Below are 20,205 nucleotides of genomic sequence, written 5' to 3' on the forward strand. Positions count from 1 at the left end.
AAAGAGGGATTGGAGGGGCAAGCCCGGCAGAGAGACCAGTTAGGAGATTATAGCAATAGTACAAAGGTTAGAAGCCCTAAACATGAAGAAAAAAAAAAAAAAAGAAAAGGAAAAGGAAAAAAGAAGAAAAAGAAAGCAAACACAAAAGGTATTTCTATGAAGAAAATGTACATGATAGAAAAACCACAAGATCAACCCAAAAAATTAATGTGTATATAATAAAAACACCGTATTATGTAAAAGTAAGTAAAAGATCAGGATATTTATATCACGCAAGAGATACACAGGGTGTTGGAAAAATTAAAACAATGGTATAAAATAATAAAAACACATAAAAATTCACACAAGAATATAATAATTAATAAGCCATATGCAAAAATGTTCAATAATCCTGTTTATTTAAAGAAAAAACAAATTAAGACAAAGCAAAATTTTATTCCTATTAAAATCGTGAAGTCATACTACACAGTGCTGAAACAGCTGTGGTGAAACCACGGTACTTATACAGTCCTGGAGGGATGGCAACTGGGCACACCTCTTGTAGGCAAATTCAGCAGCACGTTTCCAAGAGCTGAAAACTGTTCTTACCTTGTGACATGAGGAAATAAAACGTTGGGACTAAGAAAAAAAGCCAAAAGAAGGGAAAGGCGATTTGTACCAAGATGTCCTGTGCTGTATTAATTATTCATGAAAAACTTAGTTACAATTAAATAAACTAGAGCACAACATTTCAGTGGAATATTTGAAGCTATTAAAAAATAAGTATAAAGATCATAGCAACACTGAAAAAATGCTTGTTACGCTTAAAAAGCAAAATATACAATTTCATCAATGTTATCATTTCAAAATGCTCAAAATATCAGTTTTTATGAACAAGATGTAGAGAAGATCCTTGAAAAGAGAAACATTTTTTGTTAGGATGTAAGGGCAATATATTTTTCTTGTAATTCCTCATTGCTTATGTTAGTGTATGTGAAACAAATAAATTTTAAACACATCAACATTAAGAAATAAATGTTGAAGTCACACATAAAACTCTATACACTGTCATTTCTGAGCATTGTGCAGACTGCTGAAAACTGTTTTTCTGCATACATAACAGAATACTTAAGCTCACATCACAGACTGCATAAAGAATAAAAGTGAAGTTTATCATGCATTACCAAAACTTCCCCAATCCAGAATAATTTTATCTTATACTAATCATAGCTAATAGCAATACTGAGCATCAACATTTGAAGTACTAAAGTATTAAAGCAATATTTAATTTACTCATTCAGTCAACTTTGATAGTTTCCTGTCTGTCAACATACTTCTAAACAATTTATTACAAGTTATTAATAATACTATACTGAAGACTTGACCAAACAAACAAACAAACAAACCTCGGTTCTCACCGGAAGTCCTATGAGGTACATACTTTTATTTTTCTCATTAACAAATAAGAAAACAGAGCCAGAGAGGTAGTGGCAGAGCTGGAAACCTAACCCAGATTTCCTGATTCCAAAGCCAATATTGTGAAGTACTACTCTATTAGCATCAACTCTTAATAAGCTCTCATTCCCACAATTACAATCCTTTCCCTCAGAACACCTGGATGGCTCAGTTGGTTGTGTCTGACTCTTGATTTCAGCTCAGGTCATGATCCCAGGGTTGTGGGATCGAGCCCTACATCGGGCTCCCCTGCTTAAGATTCTCTCTCTCTTTCTCTCCCTCCCTCTCCCCCTCATCTCCTCCCTCCTCTCCCTAAAAAAATAAAAATATCTTTTCACTCAATAAATATTTACTGAGGTCCTAATACGAGTCATTAGCTATTTTAGGGGCTGGGGATACAGCAATAAAAATATTTTATGAGATCTGTCTTTATGGAGCTTACATCCTAAGACAGTGGTTTTCAGCTGGGGATGATTCTGCTCCCCAAGGGAAATATGACAATAGGTGGAGCCATTTTTAATTTGTCAAAAGGGCTGCTGAAGGTTGCTACTGGCATCTACAAAATACAGGCCAGGGATGCTGCTAAACATCCTACTATGCACAGGAAAGCCACTCACAACAAAGAATTATCCAGTCCAAAATGTTGGTAGTTCCAACCTGTTCTAGAGGGAAGATAAAAAGAAATAAAACATAGAATATGGTATCTATACATACATCTTATATGTAGAACTATACATATCTTTAAAGCAGAAAAAACTATGCTTTCTTCTTCCTCATATCCTTCACAATACCAAACTTAATAACTTGCCCATAGCAGATGCTCAATAAATTAACCAAAGAGAAAGAAGGCAATCATTTTTCTATATTACTGCTGGTCATGGCATAGTACATGAAGTCTTCTTACATGATGCAAAGGATTCAAACTAAACTTTTTCTCACCTTTGAAATCACATTCAGAAAGCATCAAATACACTACATCGGGATCCAGATCAGAAAACATCTCTGAGATACTGGTGAAGAGTTCTTCCTGATCAACTTTTGTCTCACACATGGAAGGAAGAGTAGTGGTTGGCTCCTCATGACTAGCAACACTGGATACGACAACTTCCTTAGAGCTTGCGGTCTTCCGAAAAGGATTTCCCCCAAGATTTTTCCTTCTCCTTGGCATTCTGACTTCCAAAACTAAAATGTTTCCCTTTTCTTATTTAAGATGTTTGATATTTAAGTCATACCTCAAAGAAAACACGGTTAAATATCTTGCACAATCCAGCAGTAATAGGACCTAAAATAGAAAGTAAGTAAAGACACTCAGACTATATAGTTATATTTCCATTTCTAAAATCGGAATGGTATCTTTATTTGACTCTAAGAAAGTACCATCAACTCTGGCAGCAAAGCCAAAAAGCAGTCAAACAACTTTTCTCTCCAAAATATTCAAGTTTTGCCAGGATTGAACATGTTAAAAATTTAAGATATTAACAAATATAATGTATCTTCACAACAGCAAGTATACTGTTTTAATTAGCATTTCATTTCAAAAAACAAAAAACAATATTCATAATGACAATGTCTACTGAACATCTACATTTGGATGTCTAATAGGCATCATCAACTTAACATGTCCAAAACTGAGCTCCTGATCACCTACTTCACACCTGCTCTTCTCAGTCTTTCCCATCTTAATTAATGCAACTCTATCCTTCCAATTGCTTGGGTCAAAAATCTTGTATTCCTAACTCTTCTTATCCCACATCCAAACTGTAAGCCAATTTTGTCAATACTACCCTCAAAATGCATCAAGAATATGACCTTTCCTCACTATCTCACTACTACCACAGCCTGTTGCCTAGATTACTTACAAAAGTCTCCAAACCAATCTCCTTGCTTCCATCCTTGCCCCTTCACAGTCTATTTATATTTAGCACAGCAATCAGAGTGACTCAGTTAAACCATAAGTCAGATCATACATCTCTTCTGCTTAACTATTTACTGGCTTCCCATCTCATTCAGGATAAAAGCCAGAACTCTTAAAATAGCCTATAACCCAGACACTGGTTACTTCAGTGCTGTCATCCCTAGACCTTGCTCAGTGCCACTCCAGCCACACTTCACCTCCTTGTTCTTTAACCACACCAGCCATGCTCTTCCCGGGAACCTTTAGATTTGGTTCCCTCTACCTAAACTACTACTCTCTCAAGTATCTATCACATTTATTTCCTCACCACCTTCCTATCATTACTCAAATGTTACCTACTCAGGAAGTCAGTCCCAACAACACTTATCCTTTCCTAACTTGAATTTCCTCATAAGACTTAATCATCTTCTAACACAGTACATATTTCATTTCGGGTTTTTTTGTTTTCTTTTTTATATTTACTACCCATACTCAAGTAAAGTGTAAGCTCCACAAGGGCAGGGACTCATTGATCTGAAGAACCCCAGACAGTCTACTTGCTCTCTTCACCTGGATGTATCTAATAACCATTTCAAATTTAACATATGCAAAACTAAATGATATTTTCCCCCAAATCTGCTCTAACCATTTGGTCTAGCTACTTTCATCATTTACTCGTATTCTGGTGTCCTAAATGTTCTTTCTGCTTCCAACTCGTGTCTCCTACAGTCTATTTTCAACACACCAGCCAGAATGATGTTCATATAGCAACATAAAACATACATACATACATACATACATACAACACATAACAAGTCAGAATCAGGGCCTGCTCTAAATCTTCAAGTGGTTCACCATGCCACTCAGTAAAACCTAAGTTCTTACAGTGGCTCACCTCCCTGCTGGCCTTTGATATATTCTTCCCCAAAATATTTGCATTGGTAATCTCACTCCTCCAAACCTTTATTCAAGTGTCAGTTAATGATTTCTTCTTTGATTACCCAATTTAAAATCATCTCCCCCAATCCCTCTGCCCCAATCAATCTCCCTTCCCTGACTTCCCATTGCCCATAATACCCATACTATAAAATTTACCTTTTAATTAAACTTATTGTGTCATAGTTCTCTCCATCTTCCAGAACGGCACTGTCAATATGGCAGCCACCAGCCACATGTGCCTATTTAAATTTAAATTAATTAAAATTAAATAAAATTACACCTTTATATATTAATAGCACATAAAGTAGAATTCAGAGAGGGAAAAAATTACCAGGGACAGAGAAGGGCCTTATATAATCATAAAGGATCAGACCACCAAGGCAACCCTAAATGTATATGCACCAAACAACAGAGTCACTAAATAAGTGAAACAGAAACTGACAATTGAAATGAGACATGGACAAATCCACAATTACAGAAACTTCAAAAGCCCTCTCTCAACAATTGGTAGAATAACTAGACAGAAGATCATCTAGGATAGAGAACACCAAGGATACAGAACACAATTAACACTATCAATTAAGGATAATCAACATTTACAGAACACTCCATCCAACAGCAGAATACATTATTTTCAAGTGCCCACTGAATATGTACCAAGATAGATCATAGCCTAGATTTTAAAACAAACCCCAACAAATTTAAGAGAATTGAAATCACACAACGGAATCAAGCTAGAAATCAATTAACAGAAAGATAACCAATACATCTCCAAACACTTGGAACCTAAGCAATATACTAAATAATCCATGGGCCACAGAGAAAGTCTCAAGAAAACGTTTTAAATACACTGAAATGAATGAAAATGAAAATATACCATATCAACATTTGTAGGACACAGCTAAAGCAGCAATGGTGGACATTTATAGCAAATTTACAACCAAATGCATACAACATTACAAAAGAGGAAAAGTCTCAAATCAATCAATAACCTAAGCCCCCATCACAAATACCTAGAAAAAGAGCAAAACAAACCCAAACCCAAACCCAGCAGAAGGAACGGAATAATAAAAATAAGAGCAAAAATTAATGAAACTGAAAACAGAAAAGCAAAAGAGAAAAATAAGTGAAACAAACTGATAGTTTTTTTTAATTTATTTACTTATTTTAAGAGTGCACACACACACACACACACACACACACACACACACACACTCACACGGGGGGGAGGGGCAGAGAGAGAGAGAGAAAGAGGAAGAGAGAGAGAGAGAGAGAGAATCTTAAGCCGGTTCTGCACTGTCAGCGCAGAACCTGAAATGGGGGCTCAAACTCAAAAACCATGAGATCATGACCTGAGTCAAAACCAAGAATCAGACATTTAACAACTGAGCCACCCAGGTACCCCACAAATTGATAGTTCTTTAAAAAGATCTTTAAAAAATGATAAATCTCTAGCATGAGCAACAAAGAAGAAAAGAGAGAAGACACAAATTACCAATGTCAGGAATGTAAAAACGGTATCACTACAGAACCCTGTATGTTGAAAGCTTTATATAAAACACTGATGAAAGAAATCAAAGATCTAAATAAATGGAAAGACATAGCATGTTCATGGACTAGAAGACTGAACATAGTAAAGATGTCAATTCTCCCCAAATTGAGACAGAATTCCTACCAAAACCCCAGCAAGATTTTTTGTGGATAAGGACAAGATTATTCTACAATTAAATGGGAAAGACAAAGGAACTAGAATAGCTAAAACAATTCTGAAAGAGAAGAATCAATCAACTGAACTTCAAGATTTGTTTTATCACTACACTAATCAAGCCTGTATGGTATCAGTGGAGGGACGGACAGACATGTAGATATGAAAACAGAATATAGAGCTGGAAACAGAAGAGAGAACCCAGAAATACACCAACATAAATATGCCCAACTAACTTTTGACGAAAGTACAAATGACAATTTAATGGAGAAAAGACAGTCTGTTCCAACAAATGAAACTGCAGCCAGTGGACATCCACAGATTAAAAAAAATAAACTTTGACCTAAGTCTCATACTTCACAGAAAAATTAACTCAAAATGGATCAAGAACTGAAATCCATAAAACTATAAACATTTTAGGAAAAAAACAAAACAAAACAAAACAAAACAAAACAGGAGAAAATCTCCATGACCTAGAGCTAAACAGAAACACCAAAAGCATGACCCATAGGAAAAACTGGTAAACTGTACTTCATCAAAATTAAAAAGTTTTGCTCCATGAAAGACTGTGTTAAGAAGATGAAAAGACAAGCTACAGATTGGAGAAAATATTTGCATACCATGTAACCAACAAAAGATTAACATCTGAAATATATAAAGAATTTATCAAACTCCACAGTAAAAAACAATTCAACTAGAAAATGGGCAAAAAGCGTAACACCAAAAGGAGGTACAAATGGCAAATAGGCACATAAAAGATGTTCAACACCTTGAGGCATTAGGTAAATACAAATTAAAACTACATACAATGAGATATTACTTACACATCTATCAAACTGGCTAACATAAAAACTAATGACAACACCACATGCTGGCAAGGATACAGAGAAACTGGATGGCCCATACGCTCTGATGGGAATGTAAAATAGTACAGCCAAAGTGGAAAACGGTTTGGTAGTTTCTTTAAAAACTAAACATGTGGGGGGCGCCTGGGTGGCTCGGTTGGTTGAGCGTCTGACTTCGGCTCAGGTCATGATCTCGCGGTCCGTGAGTTCAAGCCCCACGTCGGGCTCTGTGCTGACAGCTTAGAGCCTGGAGCCTGCTTCTGATTCTGTATCTCCCTCTCTGTGACCCTTCCCCATTCATGCTCTGTCTCTCTATGTCTCAAAAATAAACATTAAAAAAAAAAAAAAAATTAAAAAAAAACTAAACATGTGGGGCACCTGGGTGGCTCAGTTAGTCATGCCACCAACTCTTGATTTCGGTTTAGGTCATGATCTCTCAGTTTGTGAGATGGAGCCCCATGTTGGGCTCCGCACTGACAGCACGGAGCCTGCTTGGGATTCTCTCTCTCCTCCTCCCTGTTCTTCCCCTGCTTGTGCATGTATGTGTGCACAACACCATACAACAATTCAGCAATTGCATTCCTGGGCATTTATCTAAGAGAAATGAAAAATTATGTTCACCCAAAATCCTGTACACAATGTTTATAGCAGCTCTATTCATTAAACCAAAAACTAGAAAACAATTCAGATGTCCTTCATCTGAAGGTACTTCCATTCCATGAAATACTAGTCAGCAATAAAAAGGAACATACTAATGATATACAAAACAACCTAGATGAAATTCCAGACAGTTGTGCTGAGTGGAAAAAAGCCAATCCCCAAAGGCTATATATTGAATAATCTCATTAATGTAACATTTTTGAAATGACAAAATTACAGAAATAGATTAATGATTGCCAAAGGTTAAGGAAGGGATGGGAGGAAGGGGCAAGTGGGTGTGGCTATAAATGGGTAAATTGAGAGATTCTTATAGTGATGGAAATATTCTGTACTAATGACAATATCCCGGTTGTGATACCATAGTAAAGTTGTGCAAAGATGTTTCATTGGGGGTAAAAGCACAGGAGACTTCTCTATATTATCTATTAGAACTTCATGTGAATCTACAATCTCAAAATAAAAAGTTTAATTTTGAAAAAAATCATGTTAAATTAAAAATTAATTTCCTCATACGAGTCACATTTCAAATGTCCAATTACTACATGTGGTTAATGACTATCATACTGGACAGCAGAAATAGTAAACTTTCCTATCAGTGTAGAAAGTTCTATTGGACAACACTGTTCAGGAATATAAGTTTCATGGAGCAAGTGAATATCCCATCTTAGGAAGATAAGAAACTTTATAAGCAAAAAAGTACAAAGAGGAAGTCTTAAAAGAAAAAAGTACTAACACATCTAGCCACATTAAATGTAAAATACCTATGTATCAAAAACAAAATTAAGGAAAAACATGTATAACATACAGCAATGGTTTCCCATTTCTCTTCTTCCATTCTTTCATAAACAGGGTTTTGCCGCCACCATTTCTACAACTACACTAAAATTGCTCTTATCTACCAACAATGCACAAGGGTTCCTTTTTCTCCACATCCTCACCAACACTTGTTTCTTCTTGCATTTTTAATTTTAGCCATTCTTTTTTTTTTAAATTTTTTTTCCCAACGTTTTATTTATTTTTGGGACAGAGAGAGACAGAGCATGAACAGGGGAGGGGTAGAGAGAGAGGGAGACACAGAATCGGAAACAGGCTCCAGGCTCTGAGCCATCAGCCCAGAGCCCGACGCGGGGCTCGAACTCACAGACCGCGAGATCGTGACCTGGCTGAAGTCGGACGCTTAACCGACTGCGCCACCCAGGCGCCCCAATTTTAGCCATTCTAACAGGTGTAACGTGATATCTTGGGGCCCCTCGGTGGCTCAGTCAGTTAAGCATCCAACTTCGGCTCAGGTCATGATCTCATTGTTCGTGAGTTCAAGCCCCACATCAGGCTTTCTGCTGTCAGCCAGAGCCTGCTTCCAATCCTGTCTCCCTCTCTGTCACTCTCCCACTCCCATGTGTACTTTCTCTCTCAAAAATAAACATGTTAAGAAAAAAACATGTGGTATCTCATTATTGTTTTAATTTGCATTTCCCCAATGATTAGTGATGTTGAGCATCTTTTCATTTGTCTGTTGCCCATCTGTATGTCTTCTTTAGAAAAATGTCTATTCAGGTCCTCTGCCCATTTTTTTTTCAAATGTTTATTTTTGAGAGAAAGAAAGAGACAGAGCACGAGCAGGGAAGGGACAGAGAGAGGGAAACAGAATCCAAAACAGGCTCCAGGCTTTGAGCTTTCAGCACAAAGCCTGACGCAGGGCTTAAACCCACACAACATGAAATCATGACCTGAGCCGAAGTCAACCGCTTAACTGACTGAGCCACCCAGGCAGCCCTCTGCCCATATTTAATCAGATTATTTGGGGTTTTTGGTATTGAGCTGTATGGAAGGTCCTCAAAAAATTAAAGATACAATTTCCATATGATCCAGTAATTCCACTATTGGGTACTATCCCAAAGAAAATGAGAATACTAATTCAAAAAGATTAGCATTATTTTCAACAGCCAAGATATGGAAGCAACTCAAGTGTCCACTGACAGATGATTAGATAAAGAGGATGTGGTATGTGTACATACACATACACAGTGGAATATTATTCAGCCATAAAAATGAATGAAATTTTGCTACTTGCAACAACATGGATGAGCCCAGAAGGTATAATGCTAAGTAAAACAAGCCAATCAGAGAAAGACAAATATCATATTATTTCACACATATGTGTGAAATGGTTAAGCCTCTGATTCTTGGTTACAGCTCAGGTCATTATCTCAACAGTTTCTCCAGTTCGATCCCCATGCTGGGCTCTGCACTGGCAGCATGGAGCCTGCTCAGGATTCTCTCTCTCTGTCTCTGCCCCTCCCCTACTCGTGCTGTCTCTTTCTCAAGTAAATAAATAAACTTTAAAAAAAAATTAAGGGGCCCCTGGGTGGCTCAGTCGGTTGGGCGGCCGACTTCGGCTCAGGTCATGATCTCGCGGTCCGTGAGTTCGAGCCCCGCGTCGGGCTCTGTGCTGACAGCTCAGAGCCTGGAGCCTGTTTCGGATTCTGTGTCTCCCTCTCTCTGACCCTCCCCCGTTCATGCTCTGTCTCTCTCTGTCTCAAAAATAAATAAACGTTAAAAAAAAAATTTTTTTTTTAATTAAAATTAAAAAAAGAAAATAAAAATTAAAGCTAATGGTCTAGACCTATCAGCAGCATTTACAGAGCTGATATATCCCTCCTCCACAGAACACGCTAAGGACATTATCTTCTTTTAAGAACAGGGCCACTATTAGAATTTTCCCACCACTCAACTTGGAAAAAATGAAGTGTTCCAGGACTTACCCCTAGGTTCTCTTCTTTTCCCTGAATTACCTACTTCTTTGGTGACCTCACCTAGTCTCACCTAGTCTCATGGCTTGGATCTTCCACTGCAGACCTGTCCTAACTACAATCTTCTCAATCTCAGCCAATGGCAATTTCCAGTTGCTGAGGCCAAAAAACTCATTTTTGCCTCCTCTTTCCTTCATACTTCATGTGATCACTCAGCAAATCTTGCCAGTTCTAAATTCAAAATGTATTCATGTCATATGACAACTCTTTGTTTAACATTTGAGTAACTGTAAGACTATTATCCAAAGTGACTGCACCATTTTCAATTTCCACCAGCAATGTATAAGGTCCCCATTTCTCTGTATCTTCATCAATACCTATTATTCTCCATCTTTCTGATTATGGCCATCCTAACAGTATCTCATTATAGTTTTGACTGCATTTCCCTAATGACTAATGTTGTTGACCATCATTAGGTGTGGTTTTTTGTCACTTAAACTTTTGGTGTCCTAAGAAACCACTGCGAAAGCCAAGGTCACAAAGATTTATGCCAATGTTTTCCTCAAAAAGATTTACAGTTTTAGCTTTTACATTTAGGTCTTTAATCCATTTTGATTTAATTGTTGTATATGGTATGAGACAGGGGTCCAAGTTAATTCTCTTCCATGTAGATATCCAATTGTCCCAGTACCATTTGTTGAAAAAGACTGTTCTTTCTAGGGTGCCTGGGTGGCTCAGTCGGTTAAGTATCCAACTTCAGTTCAGGTTTGTGAGTCCAAGCCCCGCATCAGGCTCTGAGCTGCCAGCTCAGAGCCTGGAGCCTACTTCAGATTCTGTGTCTTCCTCTCTCCCTCTGCCCCTCCCCTGTTTATCCTCTATCTCTCTCTCTCTCTCAAAAATAAATAAACATTAAAGAAAAAAAATTTTAATTAAAAAAAAAAAGACTATTCTTTCTCCACTGAATGGTCTTGGCACCCTTGTCAAAAATCAATTGGCTATAAGTGTAAGGGTTTATTGCTGGACTCTCAATTCTATTTCACTGATCGTTATGTCTACTCTTATGCCAGTATCATATCATGTTGATTTGTAGTAAGTTTTAATATCAGGAAAAGTAAGTCTCCAAATTTTGCTCTTCTTTTCCAAGACTTTTGACTATTCTGGGCCCCTTGCCTTTCCATGTGAAATTCAGAATTAGTTTATCGATTTCTGCAAAGAAACCAGATGGTATATGGACAGGGACTATGTTGAATCAGTAGATCCTAAGTCAAAGGTTTACTTTAAAACCTCCAAAATCTCTGCATTTCATATGGAGTAAAAGCTGAAGTTCTTAAAATAGCTTCTTTAAGATACTAAACAGTCTGGTTCCCTAATAACTCTTTCCAATCATTTCTTGCTACTCTCCCTCTTGCTCTTTCTTAAATTCACCCAGTATTCTCCTGCTTCACTGCCCTTATACTTAATTTGTAGCCTGAAATGCACTTTCCCTAGATATCTGACTCATTTCTTTAAAAAATTTTTTTTGTTAACGTTTATTTATTTTTGAGACAGAGAGAAACAGAGTTTGAGCAGGGAAGGGGCAGAAAGAGAGATGAAGACACAGAATCCAAAGTAGGTCCAGGCCCTGAGCTGTCAGCACAAAGCCCGACGCAGGGCTAGAACCCACGTATAGAGAGATCATGACCTGAGCCGAAGTCGGCAGCTCAACTGACTGAGCCACCCAGGCACCCCTCCTGACTCATTTCTTACAAGACTTTACTTAAGGCACTTTTGCAGTGACCTAACCACCCTACATAAAACTGTGCACACACACGTTCTCTCCATCTCCCTTTCATTATCACTCTATAATTTGGATGTTCATTTTGTTTAACGTCTGTATACCCTAACGCTAGAAAGTGAACTCTTTGAAGGCAAATGTTTTTGCCAATTCGGTTTACTTTTGCATTGCTATCACTAAACTAAGTAAGTACCCAAACTACATATCAATACCAAAACAATGTCTAGCACATAGTAAGCACTCAATAAACTTCTGCTAGATAAGTGAAGGATTAAGGTAAGGAAAAAGAAACAAGAAGAACAGGAAAGCAATAAGTACAAGATTCTAAAAAGAAATAGTAATACAATACTCAATAAAATTTATAAGTTTAACTGCACTGAGGCACCTGGGTGGTTCAGTCAGTTAAGCGTCTGACTCTTGATCTCAGCTCAGGTTTTGATCTGAGGGTCATGAGTTCAAGCCCTACATTGGGCTGAGCGTGAAGCCTACTTAAACAACAACAACAAAAAAGTTTAACCCTATTAATAAAATGGAATTAAAAGAGAATATTATTGGGGCGCCTGGTAGTTCAGTCGGTTAAGCGTCCAACTTCAGCTTAAGTCATGATCTCATGGTTTGCGGGTTCGAGTCCCACATCAGGTTCTGCGCAGACAGTTCAGAGCCTGGAGCCTGCTTCAGATTCTATGCCTCCCTCTCTCTCTCTGCCCCTCCCCCACTCACACTCATGCTCTCTCTCTCAAAAATAAATTAGTGTTAAAAAAAGAGAGCATTATTATGTTGCCTAATAGATAAAAAATATTTTTTAAATAATAATAGCCATTGTTAGCAAACTTATAGTGAAATAGGAATTTTCATATATTGTGATAAGAATAAACTAGTATAACCTTTCTAGAAAGCAAACTGGCACTATGTATCAAGAAATCTTAAATTACAGCTGATCCCAACAACGTTGGGAGTGGTTAGGAGTGCCGACCACCCACACAGTCAAAAATCCCCATATAGCTTTTGACTTAACTACTAATAGCCTACTGTTGACTGGAAGCCTTACTGAGAAAATATAGTCAATTAACACAAATTTTGTATTATATACTGTTTTGTTACAATAAAGTAAGCTATAGAAAAGAAAGTGTTATTAAGAAAAATATAAAGAGGAGAAAATACATTTACAGAACAGTAAAAAATCTGCACATGAATGGATCCAGGCAGTTTAAACCTGTGATGTTCAAGGGTCAACTGTATTTATATTCTTTGATATAGTAATTCCACTTTTAGGAATTCATCATTAAAAAAATCAGATTTACAGAGATATTTATATAGAAATGTTCAAAATACAGTAATTTTTTACAAAGAAAAACTAAAAAACAACTAAATAATGAGAAAAGAAAGATAAAATAATTTCTGGTAATAGTAAGTATAATTTATTAAATACTTAACACATGCCAGCTAGAATGTTAAATCATGAATTTACTTAACTCTTAAACTAGTATTATTATGCCTATTTTGCAAATAAGAAAACTAAGGACTAGAAAAGTATCAAGCACAATATCCCTTTAGATTCCTAAAATGGAATCTATACAGTCATTAAAAACTATATTTTGGATAATATTTCATTGAGAGTTGTTTTTTTTTTTTAACTTTTATTCATTTCTGAGAGACAGAGACAGAGCGCAAGCAGGGGTGGGGCAAAGAGAGAGGGAGACACAGAATCCGAAGCAGGCTCCAGGCTCTGAGCTGTCAGCACAGAGCCTGACACAGGGCTGGAACGCAGGAACCATGAGATCATGACCTGAGCCAAAGTCCGACGCTTAACCCACCGAGCCACTCAGGCACCCGAGGGTTTTTTTAAGACAATGTTAGAAAAAAGAAGGCAAGACACAAAACTTAATATAATTTAATGGGACTAGATCAGACTGTAATATTAGACTAGAAATCTCTGGATAATTTGAGATTACAAGAAATTTTATTTTTAACATGTTACTCTTTTTACATACTACATTTGCATTTTCCAAATGATCTGTAATATATACGTATTTTAACAATCAGGGAAAAAACAACAATTACTATTAGCAAAGCTAAATCTTAGACTTCCCTCTATACTTGTTCCTCTACCTATTAAACCATGTATCCCTTCCACCTCTTTTTTCATTGTGTCTACTTATATGGAAAAAGATCTAAACATGTAGGCAGTTTAAGTGTCTAACATTTAATACAGTGAAGAACATCGTATACATAAAAACATACACTACCACCCAAATACTAGTTTTACTTTATATATCCATATTATTTCAATCCCATTTATTCACTTGAGTAATGTTCAACATTTTTATCAACTGATCTTATGCATCTTCCTTTTTCCATAAAGAGAGACTTATTAATAAACTAGTTTAAACAAGGTTATGTAGCTTCTTCACATACATACCTGACCTAAACAGAGAGTGTATTCTAAAAGGATATGCTATATAAGAATGGGTAACATTTGATATATAATGGAGAAATGTGAAAGAAGTGGCTCAAATGAAGAACATAAAAACAAATAATATAATAAGCCATACAGAGAAAGACAGATACCATATGGTTTCACTCTTATGTGGATCCTGAGAAACTTAACAGGAACCCATGGGGGAGGGGAAGAAAAAAAAAAAAAAAAAGAGGTTAGAGTTCGAGAGAGCCAAAGCATAAGAGACTGTTAAAAACTGAGAACAAACTGAGGGTTGATGGGGGGTGGGAGGGAGGAGAGGGTGGGTGATGGGTATTGAGGAGGGCACCTTTTGGGATGAGCACTGGGTGTTGTATGGAAACCAATTTGACAATAAATTTCATATATTAAAAAAAATAAAATAAAATAAAATAAAAGAAAACAAATAATATAAATTTTTGTTAACAATGAGACCATGAATATATAGATTTCATATACACATTTTCCAAGCTCTTCTCCCTCTATTATTTAATTTTAACCTGATAGAGAATCTAACCAACCAATACATACTTGCTCACTGATTATCATCAAAAATATTCCAGCACGGTAAGCAGAAGTCTTATCAACTCGAGTTTGTTGTTTGTTTGTTTTTTTAACAGATAAGGATGTATATGTTCTTTTAAACATTAAAAAAAAAAATTCTAGGTTAACATTTAGAGTGAACATGAACTTTAACAATGGTATGGCAACGGTCAGTACTGTCATTAAAGTGAATATACCAGTAAATACCACTTCAAAAAAAAAACCCCTTCCTATTGAAAACTACACCATCAACACAATACTGACACTAAAAAAACTCCCATGTCATTTTATAAGTAAATAATAAATTTATATAAGGACAACTAATTTTAGACAATTTACCTTTACAGAAAAATAAAAATAAAATAATAAGTTTCTATGACAATCAAGAAATATATTCTATTTAATATGCAGTATCATCTACAAAGAACAGGCCTAAGAAAACTGATACTAAGAATCAAATGTATTAATAACACCTTAGCTCCTTAAAACCATCAAAAAAGGAAGAAAAAACAAAAGCATCTCTCTAGGGGTGCCTGGGTGGCTCAGTAGGTTAAGCGTCCTTGGTTCGGGCTCAGGTCATGATCTCAGGGTTCATGAGTTCAGTTTGGGAGTTGGAGCCCCATGTTGAACTCTGCACTATCAGAGCAGAGCCTGCTTGGGATTCTTTCTCTCCCTCTCTCTCTGTCCCTCCCCTGCTTGCGTGCACTCACACGCGCACCTCTCTCTGTATATTTCAAAATAAATAAATAAAATTTTTAAAAAATGGTAATGTTTAAAAAAAAAGCATCTCTCTATAAGGAATATATATGGCAGTCATAGGACTCAAAGCATCTCTCTATAAGGAATATATATGGCAGCATAGCAAAAAAGATCAAGAAACATCTCTCTCAGGGTGCCTGGGTGGCTCAGTGGGTTCAGCATCCAACTCAACTCTTGATTTTGGCCCAGGCCATGATCCCAGGCTTGCCACATCCAGTCCTGTATCAATCGGGCTTGCACTAGGAGTGGGATCTGCTTAAGATTCTCTCTCTCCCTCTGCCCCTTCTTCCCACCCACCCCCCCTCCCCTCACTCATGCTCTTGCTTTCTCTAAAATGAGAAAATAAAGAAACATCTCTCTCATAAACAAATGCTACCAAAACCAATCAATCCATCTTAACTGGAGATTAAGTTTCCTACAAAATGATTTTAAGTGTGCTACTGCGACAAGGGTAAGATAAGTACTAATCTCATCAAAGTACCAAAGAGTGTGTCACTGAAAAAGACAGCATTTACAGAAAACGTAACTAATAATCTTAAAATGTATCTATCTATGCCCTAAGAACTATTGTACTTGATCACTGAAGACATTCTAAATATCAATGGATAAGAGTATGGCTAAAAAATTATGATAAAAATCACCTTTTAGAATACTAGGCAATTGTTATAAAATTTAAGGTAGAACGAAGAAACCATATGTGTGCAGAAACCAGAAAGATCTCTTAGACATATTCTTAAAGAAAAAAGCCAGTTGCTGAACAATATACACTTTTAGCTAAAGAATCCAGGAAGGTGTGTTTCTATAGACTTCTTCAATACTTTCTATAATCCTTCATTACATACTGCCAGTCCTAGTCTTGCTTGGTTATTTTAGAGTCTCACATTGTTGGTTTTACCAACATATTTTCATCTGTATGTGTTTATTTTCCCATTAGCCATGTTCCTTGATTACACAGATTATGATATATACTTCAATCTGGCAGTTAGCCATAGTCCCATATAGAAAATGGGTGCACAGATAACATATGCAGATGGCTAACAATATATGAAATATGAAGAAGCAGTTTAGAAGCAGAGAAATGAAAACACACATTAAAGGGGAAAACCAGGACTACAATACAGTTGTTTTATGCAACCACAAACTCTTCGAGAAATTCTAGTAACAAAATTTGTAACTACATTTTCCTTCTGAGAGATTTTTTTTTAATCACGCAAATAAAAAGGCTTGAGAACCTATGTGTAAAATATTCATACTCTATGACTTTGGTTATACTTACCATCTGCCTGGCTTTGATGCTACCAACATGCTTTTTAAGGCCACAGTTGATATCTGCAAACTCTGCAGCTCTTCCTGTTACCTAACATGTCTTCTTACTATAAATAAAAAAATAGTAAGTTACATATTTTACATATATAATAAAGACAAATTTATATCAAACTACAGTCCTAAATGATATCAAAGTTCAAAACATATATAATATTTATAATACAAATATATGAGATTCCACACAGAAAGCCATAAAAGTAAAAAAAAAAAAAAAAAAAAAAAAGAAGGAAGAAAAAGAAAAAAGACCAAACTCATTTGCCACCACTGGAGGTAACTACTACACTTGGAAATGGTTATATTAAAGGAACAAACTAAGCATTTATTTTTCAAAAAGAACATTTTTTTCAAGGTAACAAATAGCCCTAACTGATAAGGGAAAAGTCTTCATAGAAGAGGACAATGCAACAGCAATGTACAAGGAACAATATAATTTTAATATTTATAATGAATAACTGAACAGGAATCAATTATCATCAATGAAGGCTAAAATCATTAGGTGAAAGGTTGATAGTGATTTACCTGGTGTCAAAGTAGCAGGTACAGATGATTTACTAGATGCAAAAAAGAAAAGATAACTTTACAATAAAATGATCTGGTTGTCACCACCTTAGCCTGGTGATCAAACACAGAATCAAAATGATGGGACAACTAAATGTTATGTGCCTCTTAATATGAAACAATAGGAGTACAAAGCATTACTAAATATTCTTCCAAAAATCTTTAACCTGAATCTGAAACACGTTTAGATTTAACACCCAGTTTATACAAAATACAGGGTATAAAGAGGTTATACTACACCATGAGTAAATAAATGATCAGCAATACAAAAAAACATAGACATTCTCAACAGACCTACCAAGTCTGTATCACGGGGTAAGAGAGGGAGGGTGGTGTAGACAGGTAAGAAAGGCAGTGCTACAATAAAAAAGACTCAAAGAGATAACTAAATGCAATGGGTAGCTCTTAATGTGAATTTGGTATTAAGAAAAAAAAACAAAAAATGTTTGGGGAACTGAAGAAATATATGGTATGAGTATGTTAGGGAATTATTGTTATCTTGCTAGAAATAATGGTTTTATAGTTATAGTGGAGAATATCCTTTTTCTGGAAGATATATGCTAAAGATAATGTCTTCTCATAATTTAAAAGAGCAAATTACAAGCTAAATCCTTAAATGAAATTTAGGAAAGTCCAAAATATACACATATATAACATAAATGTATAATACTCAAAAAATATTATTATATCTGTTTATCTATCCATATGTACTCTGCGAAGAAAAATCCAATCATGCTATAAGGAAAGGAAGAAAATGAAAGAAGAAATTCTAATGGATAAAACTTAAGAAAAGGAGGGGCTCCTGGCTGGCTCAGTCAGTGGATGATGACTCTTGATCTCAGGGTCATCAATTCAAGCCCCGTATTGAGAGTGGAGCCTACTCTAACAAAAAATAATCATCATCATCATATATATAAATGTATGTATATGTATACACACACACGTATATATATACACACATACATACATATACAGTAAAACCTTGGATTGCAAGTAACTTGCTCTGCAAGTGTTCTGCAAGATGAGCAAACACTTCTAACAAATTTTAACTTGATAAACGAGTGATGTCTTGCAATACGATGTCTTGCAGTGCAAGTAACACATGATGCTGATGGTTACTCTTCTCTCTCTTCTTCTCTCTCTTTCTCTCTCTCTCTCTGCAGGATTGTGGGCGATCCTGAGCTCAGATGCTCGGTCTCAGGCCATGGTGTTTGGCAGAAATCAATGATTTTTCAGAACATTGCAAGGTGCCCACAATAGGCACTAGTGTATCTTTTGTCATTTCAAAGCACCTATGGACAGTCCTTTGCTTTTCCATGCTGAGAGTAAGCTTAGAAATGCTTTGCTTCATTCTAGGTCAGGGTACCTGCAGATACAGACCCTTTTCTCTGCTGCCTTATTGCCAGTTATATTAAATACAATATATGACAAGAGTTTATTAATACTGTAGTCAACAATTCTGTGAGCATATACAATGGCCCCCATGCAGAAAAAGGTTGAAAAGAAAGGCAGTAAGAAAGAGATGATTATGGTGGAAGCTAAGAAGGAAATCATCAAGAAGAACGAACAAGGTGTCCAAGCAGCCAAAACGGCAAGATTTGTAAGAAGTCTGCATCAGCATCTCATCTATAGAAGAGAAAAAGATGAAATCTCACTTCAAATGAGATTAGGGAGATGAGTAAATGTGAGAAATGGTACAAAATTTCGTAGGAAAGCACCATCAGAAAAGGATGTAGAAGTGCAAGCAACGAATGTGTTTAATGACAATGCAATGTCACATTTCCACAAAATCCTCAAAAGGAGGCAAAAACCAAGTGTCACTGGATAGGTTCCTTGTTAAAGTTGCACAAAAAGAGAAAGATTCCAATGGGCCAATAGATTGCAGTGATTCCATTAGTGATAGTGAAAGTCGTCCTACACAATAACCTTCCTCACTCTTGTCTCCCTCATACCAGCCACAAAGATTTTTAAAGGTAAATGCTTTTACCTTAGGTTGTTTCTTTTTCTTTATATATTTTCTTTATTATTTTGTACTATGTTACAGTATTGTAATCATCTTTATATGAACATTTTGGGATTGTGGAATGAATTATCTGACTTCTCATTATTTCTTATGGGGAAATCCACTTTGATATACAAGTGCTTTGGATTACAAGCATGTTTCTGGAACGAATTATGCTCATGAACCAAAGTTTTACTGTATATATGTATTTTTTTCAGTGAAGAAAAGGACTCCGAATAGCCAAACAACCTTGAGAAATTAAAACAAATCTGGAGGCTTCACACTTCCTGATTTCAAAACATATTAACAAAGCTACAGTAATCAAAACAGTATGGTACCAGCATAAAAAGACCTAAGAACAGGGGCACCTGGGTGGCTCAGTAGGTTGAGCATCGGACTTCAGCTCAAGTCATGATCTCACAGCTTGTGGGTTCGAGCCCTGTGTCGGGCTCTGTGCTGACAGCTCAGAGCCTGGAGCCTGTTTCAGATTCTGTGTGTCCCTCTACTGCTCGCACTCTCTCTCTCTCTCTCTCAACATAAATAAATATTTTAAAAAAAGAG

The 20,205-nt window shown here is 36.3% G+C and overlaps 1 protein-coding gene across 6 annotated transcripts in view; it reads right to left on the minus strand.

The window, feature by feature from the left end:
* N4BP2 (NEDD4 binding protein 2) overlaps positions 1-17,133 on the minus strand; it is a 74,458-nt gene extending 57,325 nt beyond the window's left edge. For 5 of the 6 annotated variants that reach the window (XM_043604723.1, XM_043604732.1, XM_043604751.1 and 2 more), the window contains exons 1-3: positions 17,035-17,075; positions 4,424-4,506; positions 2,374-2,716 (exon numbers count right to left, since the gene is read on the minus strand). In XM_043604723.1, the coding sequence (XP_043460658.1) occupies positions 2,374-2,602 (229 nt within the window). In that variant the 5' untranslated portion in view covers positions 2,603-2,716; positions 4,424-4,506; positions 17,035-17,075. Of the gene's footprint in view, positions 1-2,373; positions 2,717-4,423; positions 4,507-17,034 lie in introns of all 6 variants that reach the window. The other variant, XM_043604760.1, reaches the window with a different exon arrangement.
* Positions 17,134-20,205: the final 3,072 nt, after the last annotated feature.

Source organism: Prionailurus bengalensis, chromosome B1, assembly GCF_016509475.1.
Source record: "Prionailurus bengalensis isolate Pbe53 chromosome B1, Fcat_Pben_1.1_paternal_pri, whole genome shotgun sequence".
Taxonomy (NCBI): domain Eukaryota; kingdom Metazoa; phylum Chordata; class Mammalia; order Carnivora; family Felidae; genus Prionailurus; species Prionailurus bengalensis.